We start from the raw sequence: 20,411 nt of genomic DNA, 5'->3' as shown, positions 1-20,411 counted from the left end.
CACTGAACAGCAAAGCAGCCTCAATACTTCAGTCGAGTCATTTCCCCTCTCTGTCCCACAGATTTATTTATAAAAGCTATTTTCACTTGATCTAATATTTGCTTACCTTACGAGTATCAAACCAAAAACCGAAAGAACAGCAGATATTATGAATCAGAACAGAGGAAGGGTCACGAGACCCAAAACATTAACTTTGATTGCTCTCCACAGATGCTGCCAGACCTGCTGAACTTTTCTAGCAACTTCTATTTTTGTTTAGGTTTAAAAACAATGCCACCTTGCAAAAGGGCTATTTAAAATCAAGCCCCACTTCTTTCGGTTCTACAATGATGCCTGTTTACAGTTTGTAATCTCACAGCACACCAGAATTATTAATTTTAGTCATACCTACAGTGTTTACAAGTCCAGCAAGTTAATCACTTGGTTTATTCACTTTCAGACAATGTTTAGTGCATAATTAATTTTACTGCTTCATATTAATTCTTCTTCATAAGCTTGATTGCCCCCCCCCCTTTAGATTTATGTATTATAAATGTGCACACATCTTAATTTTTGTTAGCACATTACATACTGTACCCCTTAAAGATTTATTTCCATATAAAAACCTACATTTTTCACCCTAATAAATGGTTAGGTAAAGATTCTATAGTCACTATTTTTTCAATCCAAATCAAACTGAATTTCAAGCTCATTTTTCTCATTGATTCCTCCAATAATTCCTGGGTTCGGCTATAACAAACTTTTCAATATTCTCTTTGGTCTGGAAATCTATTCTCCACACTCTGATTTTAAAATTGTTCAACTTGATGAACATTAAAATGATGAGCAATTCATCCTGTGCCAGAAAATAGTTACATTGTGTATGACTGTCAAGCCCCTGTAAAACCATTTCTATATTAAAAATCATTGTGGAAAACTTATTTTATTTAGTTATGATGTTTGCAGAACTATCCGGTTATGGCCTTTCTGTTCATATAGCATCTGCACTGGCTTACTTCTATTCTCAAATGCATGAAATCAACTTACCAACCTGTATCGAAATCAACAAATGCTGAAGATCACAGCGGGTCAGACAACATCCATGGCAAGACAGAGCAAGCTAACATTTCGAATCTAAATGACTCTTCATCAGAGCTGAAATAAAGTGTGGAGGGGACAGCATTTATGCTATGCTTAGGGGTGGGAAGGCTGTATGGGTAGAGTACTGGTGGAGAAAAGAGGTTGATAGTTCATATTAAGGGATTGGAACGGAAGAATAGCAGAACAGAGCTACGAGGAGAGAGGGTAGACAGAAGCGAGGGCTGCTAGGTGGGTCAGCTTTTCCCACTTGGAAAGGGACTTACCTTGGGAGTTGGGCCTCCATTTTGAACAGAGCGGCGAGGAGAGAGGGCGGAGAGAAGCGAGGGCTGCCAGGAAGTTTAAGTGGGTGAGATCTAAACCTGAACCCTACATCGCAGGACCTCCCTCCCACACACCTCCTCTAACTTACAAGTCTGTAAACTTGGTAAGTTTACAGGTTTTCATTTCTATTTCTTTCCTTCTCTTCCTTGTTTAGTCCTGTGTGTGCTTTCAGATTATCGGGCTATGGCTAATAGGGCAGTTGCATGTTCCTCCTGCAGAATGTGCACATGTCTCCACTGGCTACATCTGTGGCAAGTGCACCCAATTCCAGCTCCCTGAAAACCAAGTTAGGGAACTGGAGTTGAGCTAGACAAACTGGAGATCATCTGGGAGGCTGAGGGGGAAATTGAGAGGATGTACAGAGAGGTGGTCACCCCTCAGACACACGATTAGGCCAGCTGGGTTACAGTCAAGGGGAGGAAAGGGAACCGGCAGACAGAACAGGGATCCTCTGTGGCTGTTCCCCTCAGCAATAAGTATACCATTTTGGATACTACTGGGGAAAGCCATAGTTGTCAGGTCTCTGGCACTGTTGCTCAGAAAGGAAGTGGGGAGAATAGAAAAGCGCTAGTAGTAGGGGACTCAATAGTTAGACGAATTGACAGGAGAATTTGTGGTTAGGAACGGGACTCCCGGAAGGCATGTTGCCTCCCCGGTGCCAGGGTCCGGGATACTGCCAATCAGGTTTACAGCATTCTGAAGGGGGAGGGTGAGCAGCCAGAAATCATGGTACATTTTGGCACCAATGATATAGACAGGAAAGGGATTGTGGATCTGAAACGTGACTACAGACAGCTAGGTTGGAAGCTGAAGAGCAAGATGAGTAGAGTAGTGATCTCAGGTTTGCTACCAGTGCCACATGATAGTGGGGTGAGGAACAGTCAGCGAAGGCAGCTTAACACGAGGCTGGTGTAGGAGGGAGCGCTCCAGATACTTAGACCACTGGGATGCCTTCTGGGGAAGGTGGGATCTGTACATGAAGGACGGGTTGCACCTGAACTGGAAGGCACAAATGTCCTGGGTGGGAGATTTGCTCGTGTGGTTTGGGAGGGTTTAAACTAGTTTGGCAGGGGGTGGGAAACCGAACTACACGTATGCGGGAGGGTGTAGTTGTCGACGGGGCAGTGACAGGATGTAGTGAATGTATTGGGAAGGTTTTTCAAGTGATGAAGCAAAGGGATCGGTTAAAATGTGTCTGCTTTAACGCAAGGAGTTTCAGACATAAAAGAGTGATGAACTTAGAGCATGGATCTGTACTTGGGACTATGATGTTGTGGCCATAACAGAGACATGGGTTTCACAGGGGCAGGAACGATTGCTAGATGTTCCAGGATTTAGAGTGCATCACAGCTACAGAAATGAAGGCTGTCAAGGAAGATTTTTCTACTGAGTCAGTACCGGTGGAAGTTAGGAACAGCAATGAGGCAGCCATCTCATCAGGGGTTTTCTACAGACCCCTAATAGCCGTAGGGAGATCTAAGAACTTGTAGGCCAGCAGATTTTGCAGGGTTGCTGTTAGGGGTGACTTCAACTTTCCCAATATTGACTGGAACCTCCTTCGCGCAGATGGTTTGGGTGGAGCAGTTTTTGCCAGGCGTGTTCAGGAGGGTCTCCTTACGCAGTATGTAGACAGGCCAACGAGGGGAAAGCCCATTTTGGATTTTGTCCTTGGCAATGAGCCAGGAGAGGTGTCAGATCACGCAGTGGGAGAACACTTTGGTGACAGTAATCATAACTGCCTCACATTTACCACAGTCGTGGAGAGGGAAAGGAGCAGTTACCATGGAAAGATATTGAATTGGGGAAAAGGAAATTATGACAATCCTGAAGAAGGGCTTATGCCCGAAACGTCGATTCTCCTGTTCCCTGGATGCTGCCTGACCTGCTGCGCTGTTCCAGCAACACATTTTCAGCTCTGATCTCCAGCATCTGCAGACTTTCTCCTCGAAATTATGACAATATCAGACAGGAGTTGGGAAGTACAGATTGGGAGTAATTATTCGACAGAAAGGGCACAAATGTGGAGACTGTTTAAGGAGCAGTTGTTGCGAGTGATGCACAAATTTGTTCCTCTCAGACAGGCAAGAAAGGGAAAGATTAAGGAGCCTTGGAAAATGAGAACAGCTTACGTAAGGTGGAGGAAGCAAGGATCTACCACAGCTTTACAGGCTTGCTAGGAAGGAGCTCAGAAATGGACTGAAGAGAGCCAGGAGGGGGTACGAAAAAGGCTTGGCAAGAAGGATTAGGGAGAACCCAAAGGCATTTTAATCATACATGAGGAATAAGAGAATGATCAGGGAGAAGGTAGGGTCGGTCAGGGATAGCATAGGGAATTTGTGCATGGAGTCTGAGCAGAGAGGAGAAGCTGTAAATGAGGATTTTGCTTCAGTTTTCACTAAGGAAAGGGACCTTGTTGTGAATGAGGACTTTGAGGAGCTGGGAAATAGGTTTGAACAGATCAAGATAGGTGAAGTTGAAATGTGCTGGAAATTTGGCACATCATTTAGATTGATAAGTTCCCCAGGGCCAGACCAGATTTATCCTAGGTTGCTCCAGGAAGCAAGGAGGTTGCTAAGCTGCTGGCGAAGATCTTTGTTTCCTCACTCTCCACGGGAGTTGTACCGGAGGATTGGAAGGAGGTGAATGTTGTTCCTCTTTTTAAGAAGGGTAATACATAAAACCCTGGCAATTGCAGACCAGTCAGTCTTACGTTTGTGGTCAGCAAGATTTTGGAAGGAATTCTGAGCGATAGGATTTATGACTATTTGGAAAAGCACAGTGTGATTAAAGACAATCAGCATGACTTTGTGAGGGGCAGGTTGTGCCTCACAAATCTTATTGAGTTCTTTGTGGAGCCGATGAGACAGGTCGATGAAGGGAGAGCATTGGATGTGGTGTACATGGACTTCAGCAAGGCATTTGATAAGTTTCCCCATGGTAGGCACATTCAAAGTCAGGAGGTATGGGATACAGGGAGATTTGGCTATCTGGATTCAGAATTGGTTGGCTGAAAGAAGGCAGAGAGTGATTGTAGATGGAAAGCATTCTGCCTGGAGGTTAGTGGTGAGTAGTGTCCCGCAGGGCTCTGTTCTTCGGCCTCTGCTCTTCGTAGTTTTTATAAATGACTTGGATGATGAGGTTGAAGGGTGAGTTAGTAAATTTGCCAATGACACAAAGATTGGAGGTACGTTGATTGTATCAAGGGCTATTGCAGGCTGCAGCGCAGCATAGACAGGATGCAGAGCTGGGCTGAGAAATGGTAGATGGAGTTCAACCTGGATAAATGCGAAGTGATGTATTTTAGGAAGGTCGAACTTGAATGCTGAATATAGGATCAGAGCAAGATTCTAGGCAGTGTGGAGGAACAGTGTTCAAGTGCACAGATTCCTCAAAGTTGCCACCCAAGTGGATAGGGTTGTTAAGAAAGCATATGATGTTTTGGCTTTCATTAACAGGGGGATCGAGTTTAAGAGCTGCGAGGTTTTGCTGCAGCTCTACAAAACCCTGGTGAGACCACACTTGGAATACTATGTCCAGTTCTGTTCACCCTATTATAGAAAAAATACAGAGGCTTTGGAAAGGGTATAAAGAAGGTTTAGCAGAATGCTGCCTAGAATGGAAGGCTTGTTTTATGAAGAGGGAGGTTAACTAATCTTGGACTTTTCTCTCTGGAGAGAAGGAGAGAGAGAGGTGACCTGATCAAGGTGTACAAGGTAAAGAGAGGCATGGATTGAGTCGATGGCCAGATATTTTTCCCCAGGGCAGGATTGACTGACACAGGGGTCATAGTTTTAAGGTTAGGAGGAAGCTATAGAAGAGACGTCAGAGGTAGGTTCTTTACGCAGAGAGTTGTGAATGCACGGAATGTGTTGCTAGCGGTGGTGGTGGAAACAGTGTCATTAGGGACATTTAAGCAACTGCTGGACAGGCACACGGACAGCAGTGAATTGAGGGGGTGCATAGGTTAGGTTATTTTATTTTAGATTAGGAAAAATCCTCAGCCCAACACCATGGGCCGAAGGGCCTGTTCCGTGCTGTACTTTTCTATATTCTATGTTCTAACAATGGTGTGTCTCCTGCCAGATTTGAAAGGACAGACAGTCCCACTGGGATGGAGGGAGGGGAGAGAAGACACGAAAACACACTGTAACAAGCTGAAAGAAAGGGAAGAAGTGGGAGTTGGTTCACAATTTGAAGGTGTTGAACTCAATATTAAGTCCAAAGCCTGTAAAGTGCCTAGTCTTAAGATGAGATGTTGTTCCTCCATTTTGCAGTGTGATTCACTGCAACACTGCAGCAGGCCGAGGATAAACACAGTGGCATATGAGCAGGACGCTGTGTTAAAATGACCAGCTACGGAAAGGTCGGGGTCATGCTTGCACACGAGGTGATCCGCAAAGTAGTCAACCAGTCTGCATTTGGTTTCTGCAATGTAGAGTAGGCCACACTGGGTGCAGCAAATACAATACACAAGATTGGAGGAGGTACAGGTGAAATGCTGCTTCACGTGGAAAAACTGTTTACACCTTTGGATGGTGAACAGGGAAGTGGTAAAGGGGCAGGTTTTGCACCCTCTGTGGTTACATGGAAGATGCCATAAAGGAAGGGGGTCGTGTTGGTGGTTGTGGAATGGACTCTGGTATGTTGGATGTGTTTGTTGCTGGAGCTGTTTAATGCTTCTTTGAATGTGAAGGCTGGTGGGGATGAAAAGAGAGGTCAAAGGTAACCTGATTACACTGCTGTGAGTGATGGGAAGGGGCAGGATGAAGGAGTGTAGTGGAATTCCATAGGTCAGTAATGGGACCCTAGCTTTTCCTAACACTTATTAATGATTAGATTAGATTAGGTTAGATTAGATTAGATTAGATTAATTACAGTGTGGAAACAGGCCCTTCAGCCCAACAAGTCCACACCGACCCGCCGAAGCGTAACTCACCCAGACCCATTCGCCTACATTTACCCCTTCACCAAACACTACGGGCAATTTAGTATGGCTAATTCACCTAACCTGCACATTTTTGGATTGTGAGAGGAAACCGGAGCACCCGGAGGAAACCCATGCAGACACAGAGAGAATGTGCAAACTCCACACAGAGAGTCGACTGAGGCGGGAATTGAACCAGGTCTCAGGCGCTGTGAAGCAGCACTGTGCCACCGTGCCGCCCACAATCTGGATCTTGATGTGCAGGGGACAATTTCAAAATTTGCAGATGACATGAAACTTGGAATTGTGAAGAGAGTAGAGCGTAATTTGAAAAGAACATTGACAAGATGGTGGAATGGGCAATTAGTTGGCAGTAGAGGTTCAATGCAGACAAATGTGAGGTGATGCACTTTGGTCAAAAAAACATTGACAGCTGAAATAACTTCTAAAGATAATGCAGGAGCAGAGGGGCCTGGGTATTTATGTGCACAAATCATTTAAGGTGGTAGGACAGATAGAGAAAGTAGTTAATAAAGCATACAGTGCTCTTGGCTTTCTCAATAGGGGCAGAGAGTACAAGAGCAAGGAGGTGATCGTAAACTTGAACAAGACACTTAGTAGACCTCAGTCAGGGTATTGTGTACAGTTCTGGGTGCCACATTACAGGAAAGATGTGACTACACTGCAAACTGTATAGAAGTGCTTAATAAGAATTGTTCCAGGAATAAGAAATTTCAGATGTGAGAACAGATTCAAATTGGGACTGTTCTCCTTTGAGCGGAGAAGAGATTTGCTTTCAAATGATAGGTGGGCTGGATACAGTAGATAGAGGGAAGCTGTTCCCGCTTGAACCTGTACAAAAAGAATTGCAGTGATGAGCAATTAAAGTGATGTGCAAAAAAGCAAGGGTGATATGAGAAAAAAATAAATGTTTAAATGGTGAGTAGTTGGGTTTGAAATGCACTGTCTTGAAATATGGAAGCAGGTTCCAGTGACACATTCAAGGGTACACTGGATTATTACTTAGGTAGAAACGGAGTACAAGGGTATAGGAAGAAAGTGGAACATTGGCATGAAGGAATCACACTTTTTTGATAAGCCAGTGCAGGCACAATGGGCCAAATAGCCTCCTTTGTCACTGTACCAATTCTACAATTCTGTCACTACTTAAATCTATGGGACTTTAGCTGCCTCTTCATTTCATCTAAATACTGAGGCTTGGTGGCACCATCAGAATACATAAAATGAGCTTCCACAAGTCCCTGCTCTTCCTCTCTACTACTGATCTTGATCTACCTCAATGCTGGAGCGGCACGGTGGCTCAGCAGTTAGCACTGCTGCCTCACATCACCAGGCTCCCAGGTTCAAATCTAGCCTCGGGTTACTGTGCAGTTTGCATATTCTCCAAGTGCTCTGGTGCTCCGGTTGCCTCCCACAATCCAAAGATGTGCAGGTCAGGTGAATTGGCCATGCTAAATTGCCCACAGTGTTAAGTGCCTTAGTCAGGGGTATATATAGGGTAGGGGAATGTGTTTGCGTGGGTTTCTTTTTGGAGGGGTGGTGTGTAGCCAAAGGGCCTGTTTCCACACTGTAGGGAATCTAATCAAATATAGTGAATGCCAGTTTTGGATAATTTTCTCATATTATACCTTCTAGAAAACGAAGACATCATCTTCGGCCCACTCAAACTCCAGGAATTTTGTCTCACATTGAGCAAGATTTATTAATAATCTCATTGTTTTGTTTGATAATGTGCCCATCTTGAGTCCATATTCTCCCCACTACAAAGGCTGTGATATTTCAGCTGTATAATCACCCACTACAAGTCCATCAGGCCTTTATCGCTTCCAAACATAACTACAGTATTTCAAAGTTCTTGATTAAACCTCCTACCTTTCATTCTCTGTAAATATCAGTTCACTTAACAAAACGTTATACCTGTATGGTACCCTGCATCAAGTCCCATTCACTTATTATCTATATTACTACTTCATGGCTTCTGGTTAATGAACCCCAAATAGAAGATTCTTATCCTTGAATTTAAATTGCATACCTGTTGCTAACTAGCTCTGTAATGTTCTCTAATCTCTCCCCAGGAGCTCTGTTTCTTCCACTTGTGCTTAAAAGGTGGTTAATTTGGATTTTAAAATAGTGGCAAATATGCTTGGTTACGTTTTTGAAGGGCTTAAATAAAAACTAGGTCAGACAGTCCCTCCAGTCCAAAGGTGTGCAGGTTAGCCATAGGAAATGCAGGTTTACAGACATAGGATAGGGGTCTGAGTGGGATGCTCTTCGGAGATGTGGACTCCATTGGGCCAAATGGCCTGTTCCCAAATTGTAGGGATTCTATGATTCGATGAACAATGACTTAATCCAGTACTCATGATTTGGAGATGCCGATGTTGGACTGGGGTGTACAAAGCTAAAACTCACACAACAACAGGTTTAATTGGAAGCACTCTAGCTTTCGGAGCACCGTCTGACGAAGGAGCGGCGCTCCAAAAGCTAGTGTGCTTCCAATTAAACCTGTTGGACTATAACCTGGTGTTGTGTGATTTTTAACTTAATCCAGTACATGTGTCAGAGTACAGGGAGCTCTCGGAATATTAATGGAAGACTTTTATTGTGATGGTTTAGGACAGTGAGGTAAAGTTTGAGGGATATTAGCTTGTTTTTGGTTCAGGATAATCATGGACTGATTTCAGCTTAGAAAACCCAAAGATTAAAAATGTTTTGAGGCATTTCAAAGAAGACCTGACCAAGGTCAGAAGCAAATATAGTTTCAGTCCTATAAAAGGTGTGTAGACCAGTTCAGTTTATGGAGTACATTATTACCTCAGTAGAAAAGTTTATTTTGTGCAGCTTCCAGACCAGGAATGTTTGGTTAGAGATCTTCAGGTCATTAAAAGTTTAGAAAATCTAAGCTCTCAGTTTTGTGAATATTCATGCAAGATGACTTCACAGTTCACAAAAAAGAACAGAGGATAATCAGCTGCATGATCTGATACAGAACGTTTTTTTCTGAATTTGAAATGACAGTGACAATTTTAAAGTGACAAAGTTGGTGAATGGATTAAAATTTTGATTTGCAAGGTGTTTAAAGATTTTTTTAACGTGATGTTCTATTTCTAAGTTTATTTTTCATTTTTGTATTTTGTGAAATTAATTTCTGTTCTGATATGTAAGGAACTCTGCAGTCTCAGGTCACTATTTTTCAATAAATGACCACCAGATAAACTATAGATTTTTATACATCTATCAGGTCAGATATTTTTCTGCGATCTGATTTGTTCAGTAATGACATCAGCTGACATCATAAAAATATATGAAATTGTAGCAGAGTAAGACATTTGTCCTGTCAAGCCTTCCCTTCAAGGTAATGACTGATCTCCCCAGTGCCAACTCTCATGGCCTCCTACAAAAATATACTTCCTCTTCAAATATTTTCAGTAATTGAGCCTCCACAACTGTTGGATAGAGAATTCCAGACATTCACTACCCTCTTGGAGAAGAAATTAATTCACACATCAGTTTTGAATCAATGTCGTGAAATTCACGATTCCCCCAATCGTGGAAACGTCTTTCAACATATGTCCTGTCAAGCCCCTTCAGAATTTTGTATGTATCAATAAGATCTCATTCATCACATCTCATTCTTCTAAATTCTAATGAATACAGGCCTAACTTGTTTAGCAGTCCTGATAAGTCAGCCCCTTCATCCCAGGAATCAGCCTAGTTACTTAATCTATTTTGAACTCCATCCAATGCCATTATATTCTGTACACAGTATTCCAGGTGCGATCACACCAACACCCTTGACTGTTTATAAACTCCAAATCCCGAGCAATAAAGGCCAAAATTCCATTTGACTTTTTGATTACTTGCTGTATTTGCATGCTAACGTTTGTGTTCCATACATAAAATATCCAGATCTGTGTTGTACTTTTATGGAGTCTCATTTAAATAATCATCTGCTTTTTGATTCTTCATACCAAAATTTATGATCTCATACTCTCCTACATGAAATTTCATTTGCCAGGCTTTTGCCCATGCACTCAAACTAGCAATATCCAATTACTGATTTTTTTATGCCCTTCTCATAACACGCTCTCCTAATTACTTTTGTATCGAAAGCAAATTTGAATACATTGCCCCCTCCTCAAAGTCACTGATATAGATAGTAAATAATTAGATTGATCCTTGTAATACTCCATTATTCCTGTCTTTCCAACCTGAAAAAAAGTTAAGTGACTTTCCGCCAGGAGCTCCAGTTTCCTCCCACAGTCCAACATTTGCAGGTTAGGTGGCCATATTAAATTTTCTGATAATGTCCAGGGACGTGACAGGTAGTGATTTAGCCATGGTAAATGCAAGGTTACAGGGATGGGGATGGAGTGGGGGTGGATCTGATTGGGATACTCTTCAGAGGGTCAGTGCAGCCTTGATGGGCCAACTGGCCTCTGTCTGCACTGTAGTGATTTTATGTTGAATTAATTCTAGCTGGTTTGTTGCTGTTTTTATGCCTTAGTTTTTGGATTCGATTTCTTCCTTGATCAACTTTGTTAACAATAGGTTTCATCCTTCTCATGAAGTCCTTCTTTTGATCAGAAATAGAACTTCCTGAGGTGTTAGGAAATACCTGATCAATATCTGTCATTGTTCATCTACTTGCCTTCCTTCCCCTTAATCTATTTTCCCAGCTCACTTTTGACAAGATTTGGAGATGCCGGTGTTGGACTGGGGTGTACAAAGTTAAAAAAAAAATCACACAACACCAGGTTGTAGTCCTCCACAACCATCTGATGAAGGAGTGGCGCTCTGAAAGCTAGTGCTTCCAATTAAACCTGTTGGACTATAACCTGGTATTGTGTGATTTTTAACATTGTACACTTTTGACAATGTTTTTTCATAGGTCTGTAATTACCCTTTATTTAAATTATGGACACTGTTTGAGACTGAAGTTGTTGTCTCTCAAACTGAATATGAAATGTTACCATGTTGTGATCACTAACCCTAGCTTACACTCTACCCTTAGCCATCTACATTTTGGATTGAACTCTCAAACCTAAACCAGTCTATTTCTCAAAGTACTCTGCTGCTTTAAGACCTTTCTTAAAAGCAACGTTTCACCAAGTTTTGATAAGCCCTCCAAATACATTTTTTGACTTAGTATATTTTATTTTTTATTTATTTAGATTCCCTACAGTGTGTAAACAAGCCCTTTGGTCCAACAAGTCCACACCGACCCTCCGAAGAGCAACCCACCCAGACCCATTCCCCTACTCATGCACCTATCATCGTGGGCAATTTAGCATGGCCAGTTCACTTGACCTGTACATCTCTGGAGTGTGGGAGGAAACCGGAGCACCCGGAGGAAACCCACGCAAATATGGGTGACTGTTTGCGTGGAGTTTGCACAGTCACCCGAGGCTGGAATTGAATCCGGGTCCCTGACGCTGCGAGGCAGCAATGCTAACCACGGAGCCACCATGCCACCCCACTAAATATGCCGAACTAAATTTCATCAAAATGCATTGGGGGTACTTTACTTCATTAAAGACACTAAATAAGTGAAAGTTATTGCTACAAACCACAAACCATTTATTATTACACCTGCAGCAATTGTGAAGGATCCATAACATTGAGTAAGTTCACTGCTTTACACTCCTTCATATTGCACAACCCCCAATAAGCCCAGATTTTGGTTTACTATACAAGGTAGGAAATGAGTGAAGCATCAAAAAAAGTATCACATTACGTTCCAGATTTCCTAATGTACCAGTAAAGTTTTAAAGGATGCTTGATTGAGTTCAAAGTAGTTCAAATTCACTCCTTTCCCAACAATTCTTACAGCAATTCCTGTTCATTAGGTGAGAAATGCTGTGTTTCTAAACTCACTTAGCAGCAAGTATATTATTTATCTTCATTAAATATAATGTAGAAATACTTATAACTAGGTTTTATCTACACTAAAGATCTAACATAAGCATCTTGATCTACATTGAGCATTGCAGCTTCTGAAAGGTAACACAGCATAATTCAATGTTCAAATTCACCAGGAATTATGTTTCAAAGACAGAATGTCAGATGTATCCAAATGCAAATCTATGTCCTTTCATGAGACTTCATAATGAATCAATGAGTAGCAGGGTAACAAGTATCTCAACACTTTTGTTTTAATTGTGTTTAGTCATTTATGAAAGACTGAACAGCCTTAGTTATTGTGCAGTACTATCAATACAAAAAATGACATACATGTTAATGCCCACTGTAACCAAAACACTCTGCACAAATAATTATTATAGGAACTAAAAACCAAGTTAAGTGTTTTTGAGAAACAGCAAGGAAGATTCATTTTAAAATTGTTTGGATAATCAGTTATACTACTCATAATGGGTCAGCATACCAGAATAAATTCCAGGGTATCTCCCAAAGAAACATACAACACTCTCCCATTCAAGTAAGAATTTTTTTTGTTTTGACTTGAAAGGATAAATGATGGACCAAAGAGCAAAGAATGTACAGAATGAATTAGACAATGTCAGTTGATCCATGATTAAGGACAAAACCTCAAACTACATTGATTTGCTCTATGACAAACATTACAAAAAAAAACAGTTTTGCTTAGAAGCAGATATTGCCGAGAAAGATCATTTGTCCAGTCTGAGAACATCCTTTTTGAAAAATCATAAGGTCCAACATTATAACACTCAACATTTCCTCAAACAATACCTGATTGTTGCCTCTACTAATCTTATGTGAAAGTTTTTAATACATTGCAATTATTGTCAGTGAGTTTTATGTTTCTCAGTTTAAGAGATGTCTGCTTCTTCTAATATCATAGTTTAATATAAAGTAGTATTTAGCTCCGTGTTTAGTGTACAATTACTCTATTAATAGATCTCTGCAAAATATCCTTTAAAGGCTGAAATAGCCCAAGGGATCAACTCTGTGGGATATCTCTAAACATTTTTTTGTGCTGTCCTTAGGTTTTGACTGGAAATAATTTACCATACCACTATCAGTTTGGCTACGGTAAGCAGAGCTTGAAAATCTTCATTTGCTGCTCGAGTCATGTTCAATGTAAACTGAAAAAGAAAACTGTATGCAAATTCTGAAGGAGGGTCATATTCCACTCAAATCTTAAATTACCCCGGTAAGTTTCTCTCTCTTCACAGATGCTGTTAGACCTGCTGAGTATTTCCAGCAGTTTGTTTTTAACCACAGTTCCTTGCGCTTGTATGCATTAAACCACATATTTTAATTAGTTCACAAGATATGGGTATTACTGTCTAGGACAACACTTAATGCTTATCCTTGAGAAGGTGACTCCACTTTTCTGAAATACTTCCGTCCACGTAATGTGGGCACTCCCACTGTGCTGTTAGGGAGGGAGCTCTCAGGCTTTTAATGTAGTAACAGCGAAGGAACATCAATGCAGTCTCAAATCAGGTTGGTGTGTGGCTTGGAGGGGAACTTCTGGTAGTAGCATTCCCACTTTTCTGCTGCCCTTGTCTTTCTAAGTTATGGAGGTCATGGGTTTTGAAATTGCTCTCTAAGAAGCCTTGGTGAGTTGTTGTGGTGAATCTGTAGTTGTAGATTTCCGTTGTTCCAATCACTTGCATATTTTGATTAATATTAGTCTGAACTGCCTTCTCTGCTGGCTCTTCTAAGGTGGTTTGATTAATGTGCTCCAATATTCTGAATATAAACCTTAACTTGCATTTCAAATAATAGGGTTGCAATAATCCTTAGCGACTACCACTTACTCTAATGAGCAAATTACTGCTTTCTATGCTTTAATTTTAAAAAATTATTTGCAGGATTTGCTCTAAATTTTAAACTTCAAAAATAGATTGTGCTTGCAATTGTGTCATATTCCTTTTAGAAGTCAAGGGTCATTACATTTTCGGGCTTTCCAAACTAGATTTGGAAAATTAACCTCAAAATTCCAGTTCCTCAAAATAAAGCAATGTGACATGATCACTTTCTTCTGAAACTACATTGACTGTGGTTTACTAAATTATAAAATGCACTTACTTCAAAATGCTGAAGCATACACATTTAGTGCCAACTTCAAGTTGTTTCCCTACTGAGCCATACAATCAATAAACAGAAAATGGCATTTTGTGAGCAATGAATATTTTAAATGTCTGCATTCAAGATTGCAATGTGGGATTCATCTGACACTTGAAATATTCATCATTTTTTCCCTCAACTAACTAACAACAAAGGACTTCCCCACTAAATGAAGTGATTCTTTAACTTTATAAACAGCCTACATTGCATATTTACTCAAAAGTCCTACGGACCCGAAATGTCATTTTCAAAGCAACAATTAATTTCAATTAACCAAGCTCCAATAACCAGTGCATTTCAATTTCAATTTTTTCAATTCACTCTTGGGACGTGGGCATCACTGGCTGGCCAACAGTTATTGCCTGTCCTGAGTTGCCCTTGAGAAGGTTGTAGTGAGGTACCTTCTTGAGTATGATGAAGGGCTTTTGCCCAAAATGTCGATTTTCCTGCTCCTCGGATGCTTCCTGATTTGCTGTGCTTCTCCAGCACCACTCTAATCTTGACTCTGACCTCCAACATCTGTAGTACCCACTTCTGTCCTGCCTTCTTGAGCATCCTCAGTAGGTGGTCCCACAATGTCCTTGGAGAGAGAATTCCAGGATTTTGACCCAGCAACATTTTTTGATTAATATATATCAATGATCTGAATCTTGTTGTGCAGAGGACAATTTCAAAGTTTGCAGATGACACTAAAATTTGTTGAACTGAAAATAGTGAGGACAATATTGTGGAACTCCAAAAGAACATTGACAAGTTGGTGGATTGGGCAAGTAAGGTTCAAGGCAGAGAAATGTATGGTGCTGAGCTTTGATCATAAGAACACAAAGACAATATAAAATATAGGGCACAAAGCAGGTATTAGAGCATACAGACCTGGCTATATATGTGTACAGATCATTGAAGGTGGCAGGGCATGTGAAGACAATACAGCATAGTCCTCTAGGGGCACAAAGTACTAAACTAAGGGAGTAATGTTGAACTTACTCAGGACATTTGTTAGACCACAGCAGGTGACTGTATACAGGTGTGAAAGCCACATTATAGGAAACATGGAGTGCACTGGAGAGAGAGTAGAAGCAATTCACTAGAATGATTCCAGGAATGAGAAGCATCAGCTACAAGGATAGATTGAAGAGGGTGTGATTGTTCTTCCTGGAGTGAACAAGGCTGAAGGGGGTCGGATTTAGGACTTCAAAATCATGAGTGGGGTTGACAGAGTAAATAGTGTGAAGTTGTTTCCACTTGTAATAGAAACAAAACTGAAAGGAAAATTTATAGATATAAGGAGATGTTCAAACAAAGTAAAGTTGACATTAGAAAAAAACTTGTTCACTGTTATGCAATGCACTGCCTGGAAACATCGTGGAGGCAGATTCAATTGAGGCATTCGACAAAGCATTGGATGTATTTTCAGATAATAATGATGAGCAAGTATCTGGGCAAAAGGCAGGAGATTATAAAGAGACAGTAGAGCTGGTAAAGCACAATGGGCTAAATAACCTCCTTCTGCACTATAATAATTCTGTGATTCTAAGAACAACTAACTTTATACTAATTTGATTTATTGCCCATCCAACAAGAATCAAACAAATGCTATGAAGTCAGATTTTGGCCAGACCAGGTGATAATATCCTGAAAGTTCACAAGTCAAACAGAGGGACCTTTATTTAAGAATGTTAGTGAAATTTCAATTCATGGTGAGATGCAAATCTGAGATTCTGGATTACCAGTCCACTGACAATACCACTACGCCACTGCCTTCCTTCTATTCACAGTTAAATTTAAAACACTGTCTGCATCTGTAAAAAAATCCCAACAATTAACTAATTCAAAGGTTGCCATCAATACGATAAAGATTCGTCAGATGCCACAACTTAAGAACTTGTTTCAAACAGGAGTCAAACCTACTTCAGCCTCTTCTAAAAATCAGACTCAGGATTAGTGCCAACATTTTTAACAAAGAATCCTGTGAATCGTGCCAATTTCTAACAGGCAAGGCAAAATGCGTCTGCAATATTAAAAGTACATAAAGATTACATTCGGCATGTCCATTATTTTAGAAGTTGAAATTTCAAACAGCAAATTGACATTAATAAAAGTGTTTTTTTTTTACTAATTACGGCTTTCAAAAGCGACATAATCGACCCTTTAAAAAATTCGGTGAGACTGAGTATACGGGCGCATCTAGTGCTAAATACAATTCCAAAGCATATCTGCAGTCGGTCCACCCGCCCCACCTTACCTGCGGATGCAGTTGCCTTGGTAACAGGCTGTCCCCTGGAGTCTGGTATGAGGGGCTGCTCCAACCCAGCTCGCCAGCTCTCGGCTGCTGCAACTGCATCCCCTCCACCAAAAGCCGCCCCCGCCTGCGGACTGACACCTACACCACGATCTGTCTGCTCAAACTCCTCGCCCTCGCCCCACTGTCCCTTTGCAAACGGCTGAACGAAAGGATTGCTCGCCATGATGGATGGATGGACTATGAAGAGGTCCCAGATTTTTTTTTCAAGAACTTCTCTCTTTGTGCAACTGTTTTCACTGCTCCTCCCCGCCTCTCACTCTGAAGCCTGTACGCATGTGAAAATGGCTTGTTTGGTTCAGTGTTTCTACCCTGACGTCAGCTGTGGGAGGATGAACTTAAAGATTGAAGTGGCTGATGGGAATCATTCTGATTACAGCTGAACGTAAATATTTATATGCCAGAAATGAATCAATAATATTACCACCATTCCAAGTTTAAAAACATATATTGGAACATTGAAAGTGTTGACTATTTCTAAAATATCTTGAACATTACACCCTGTAGTCGCTGCAAGTTGTCCATATAATGAATTATTTAGAACCTGTATCTGATCTGTATTCACATGCCTAACCGATGTCTGAGTGATCATATTTTATTTAACGTCCCACGTCTCCCGCCTTGGGAATGAAAAGTAGCTTTTAGGTTTTAATCATTCACATATATTTATGCCGCACCCATTGAGATTTGAGGAATTTTGACCGGAGTATAGCTTCTACGTGACGCCACTTTATAGCTCCCTTTGTCTATGTTAGTGTTCCCTCCCTGCACACCTTAGTAGAAAGTGTAACAAAGAGGACCAATACCGTTTGCCTTCAGAGGTCTTCTAATTTTTCATGTGCACATGAACAACTTCAACAAATAATTTTGATTATATACAGGAAAACCTTGAAGTAGTTTATTTGGAGTACACGCCCAATCCGAGAACACTGACATCAAGATTTATAATGTAATTCTTAGAAAGAAAATCCAAGAGGTCTGCAAAATTATACAGGGGAAGGGAACAAAATGTGAATGCTACTGTTTTACGGACTATGAAGTGAACAGGTAGATTACGTTTGCTAAACAAAAAAAACCACTAAACCAGTCACATAAATTAGCTCTAATCCTGAAAGGGGTTGATGAAGACCTCCCCTCCCTAAAGCTTTTCTAGTTCAAATACTGAAGCACTTCAGAACAGAGAAGCTCCTTATTGGCAAGGACTGTACTCATATTGAGATGATATTTAGAATACAATTTATATTGATGGCTATCTAAATCAAAAAGAGTAAAAGGTAGATGCATCAAATCAATGATTTGGAGGTGTCAGTGTTGGACTGGGATGTACAAAGTTAAAAGTCAGACAACATCAGGTTTTGTCCAACAGATTTATTTGGAAGCACTAGTTTTCGGAGCGCTGCTCCTTCATCAGGTGGTTGAGGAGTATAAGTTCACTTGAGAATGTAACTTTAAGAAAAGTCTGTAATTTTACATATGAAAGAAATGAAACCAACATGTTCATTTGAAAAGATGAGATTTCACAAATAATCCAGGTCTTTTTCAATATACAATTACAGTTACATCACACTGTAAACATTTGCTATAAATTCTATGTCTGACAATCTTATACTCCGCAACCACCTGATGAAGGAGCAGCGGTCCAAAAGCTTGTGTTCCAAATAAACCTGTTGGAACATAGCCTGGCGTTGTGTGACTTTTAATCAGATAAATGATAATCTTTATAATGAGATCAAATACACTAAATCTTGATAAGAATAGAAAAGTAGATAAAAATATTATTTCAGACATCTTCAAAAAATAAATTTTGAAAAATGAAAAACTTTATTGATCAAGCTTAATGCAGTAAATCATTAAGTATGGACAATTACGTGTACCTGCATAAAAAAACAGTAGCATAATGCCAGTATATTCCATTTAAGAAATTGAAGAAATTAAACACAAAATGTAAAGATTTGCTAAAGTTAGAAGCTTGCCATTTACTACCCTCAAAAGAAAGACCATTATACAAAATGCTTAATAGAAATGAAAGCTATTTCAAACAATCTTTTCTGATTGGTGCCAGAAAGTCTAATGCGTAGGCGAGAGACAATGGTACAACACTACTGTAATTTTTTAAAATTCCTCAAATTATTTCCCTTCTGGCAAAATACAAGAAATAAACAACAGTGCATGGTCCCTGTATGCAGTGCCTTCTAAAACCTTAACTCTGGATTTTTTTAGTAGATGGAGTGATTTGAAAGAACTTGAACAACTTCAACAAATAATTTGGAGTACTGCTTCAAAGTCTCAGAAATTCCAATACTTTGAAAAGAATTGCAGTAATGTTTTGATGGCAACAGTTTATATGCTCTAGCTGTAAGTCTGCTACCTGTAACTTTTAATACTTAAGAAAATCTTGAAACAAATTCTTGGCAAGGTTAAAAGCTATTTTACAATCACAAAACTACTTTTTCAGTACTATAAAGTACATAATAGACAATTTTCCACATATCAAATTCCTAGGAAGAATTGTTACAAGTTAGGTTCCTGCTTTAGAGTTGCCAAGACATAGTAGTACTCATTGCATCAAGTAGTCCTAGTATTTTACAGTAGATGTTCATTTTGTAATATAAAGACATAACAGTGATCCCTCTTATAATCTTAATTGGATATTTTTGGTCGATGCACATACTTTTTGCTCCAATCTTTTTGAAATTGGGACAAAAAGGAAGACCTGTGGAAAAAGCAATGACAGGCAAACAATGCTTTGAAAACAGGTGATAAACTCAACCTCATTCTAAGTATTCATCAAGCTTAAATTTCATCTAACATTAAGGATTGAATCTTACAGGACTCTAAGTGATATGGACTACATTGAGATTTGTGGCAGAAGTCAGGTGATGCTGATTTTGATGGTGGGAACACCTTGTCCCATATTTATGCTTTTGACAAGTGACAATTTTCTTGCTCGGTAGTGGTGAGTTGCCAATTAGAGGAGGCTTATTGCTTTTCAAACACCTTTCTAACAGCTCAACTTGCCTGATTAATATTCAGCTTCCTGTTTTAGCAGACAAGCTAGATGTGAAAACTCGGAATGAAAATCAGAGCGAGTACCTCGCCATTTGCTCTAAAGGACTTCCATGTTGGACACTGGGCATCAACATCTCATGGTATATTCCATGGGCACTGGCTCCATGCATCGCAAATCTACATTGGCCTTTGACATGTGCCTGCCCTATGAACACTTATGGTACATCTCTGTTCCACCAAAGGATGTTTTGCACTTCAGTGCTGTGCTGGCAACTGTCATGGTTATGCTGATGCAAGGTCAGTTTGCACTTAAGGACACAGACAGCCAGGTCATGGACTGGACCAAGCTGCATCACCAGGCTCCTCTCTTAGTGTCGTAGTACTCATTCACTTTGACCCTAGTGAAAGTATTCTTGCCTTGTCTTTTTGCATCATGGCCCTCAGCCAGCGATACCAGGCGCATATTACTCTTGTCTTGTCTTGCCATTTAGTGCAGATACAAAGGCCAGGAAACTTGACATGGTTGTCAGTCAATGGAGATAGCCTTTGTTCAATGGATGCCAGTAGGTCAAAGACAGACTCGAAAACAGTCCAGGCCCTTGGACAGGGTCAGTCAGCCACTCCCACTGGTCAGAGTCAGTATTATCTACATAGGGTATGAGGAGTAACAGAGATGTACAGCACGGAAACTGACCCTTT

The 20,411-nt window shown here is 40.5% G+C and overlaps 1 protein-coding gene across 3 annotated transcripts in view; it reads right to left on the bottom strand.

The window, feature by feature from the left end:
• rtn1a (reticulon 1a) overlaps positions 1-16,948 on the bottom strand; it is a 235,465-nt gene extending 218,517 nt beyond the window's left edge. For 2 of the 3 annotated variants that reach the window (XM_043697266.2, XM_043697267.2), the window contains exon 1: positions 16,647-16,948. In XM_043697266.2, coding sequence (XP_043553201.2) covers positions 16,647-16,869 — 223 coding nt within the window. In that variant the 5' untranslated portion in view covers positions 16,870-16,948. The remainder of the gene's footprint in view (positions 1-16,646) is intronic. The other variant, XM_043697271.2, reaches the window with a different exon arrangement.
• Between the last annotated feature and the right edge of the window lie 3,463 nt (positions 16,949-20,411).

The sequence above is a fragment of the Chiloscyllium plagiosum genome, unplaced genomic scaffold (assembly GCF_037043375.1).
Source record: "Chiloscyllium plagiosum isolate Xiang-an unplaced genomic scaffold, Cpla_swu_hap1 HiC_scaffold_8, whole genome shotgun sequence".
NCBI lineage: Eukaryota > Metazoa > Chordata > Chondrichthyes > Orectolobiformes > Hemiscylliidae > Chiloscyllium > Chiloscyllium plagiosum.
Note: the sequence above shows the minus strand (reverse complement) of the source record. Positions and strands in the feature narration are given on the sequence as shown.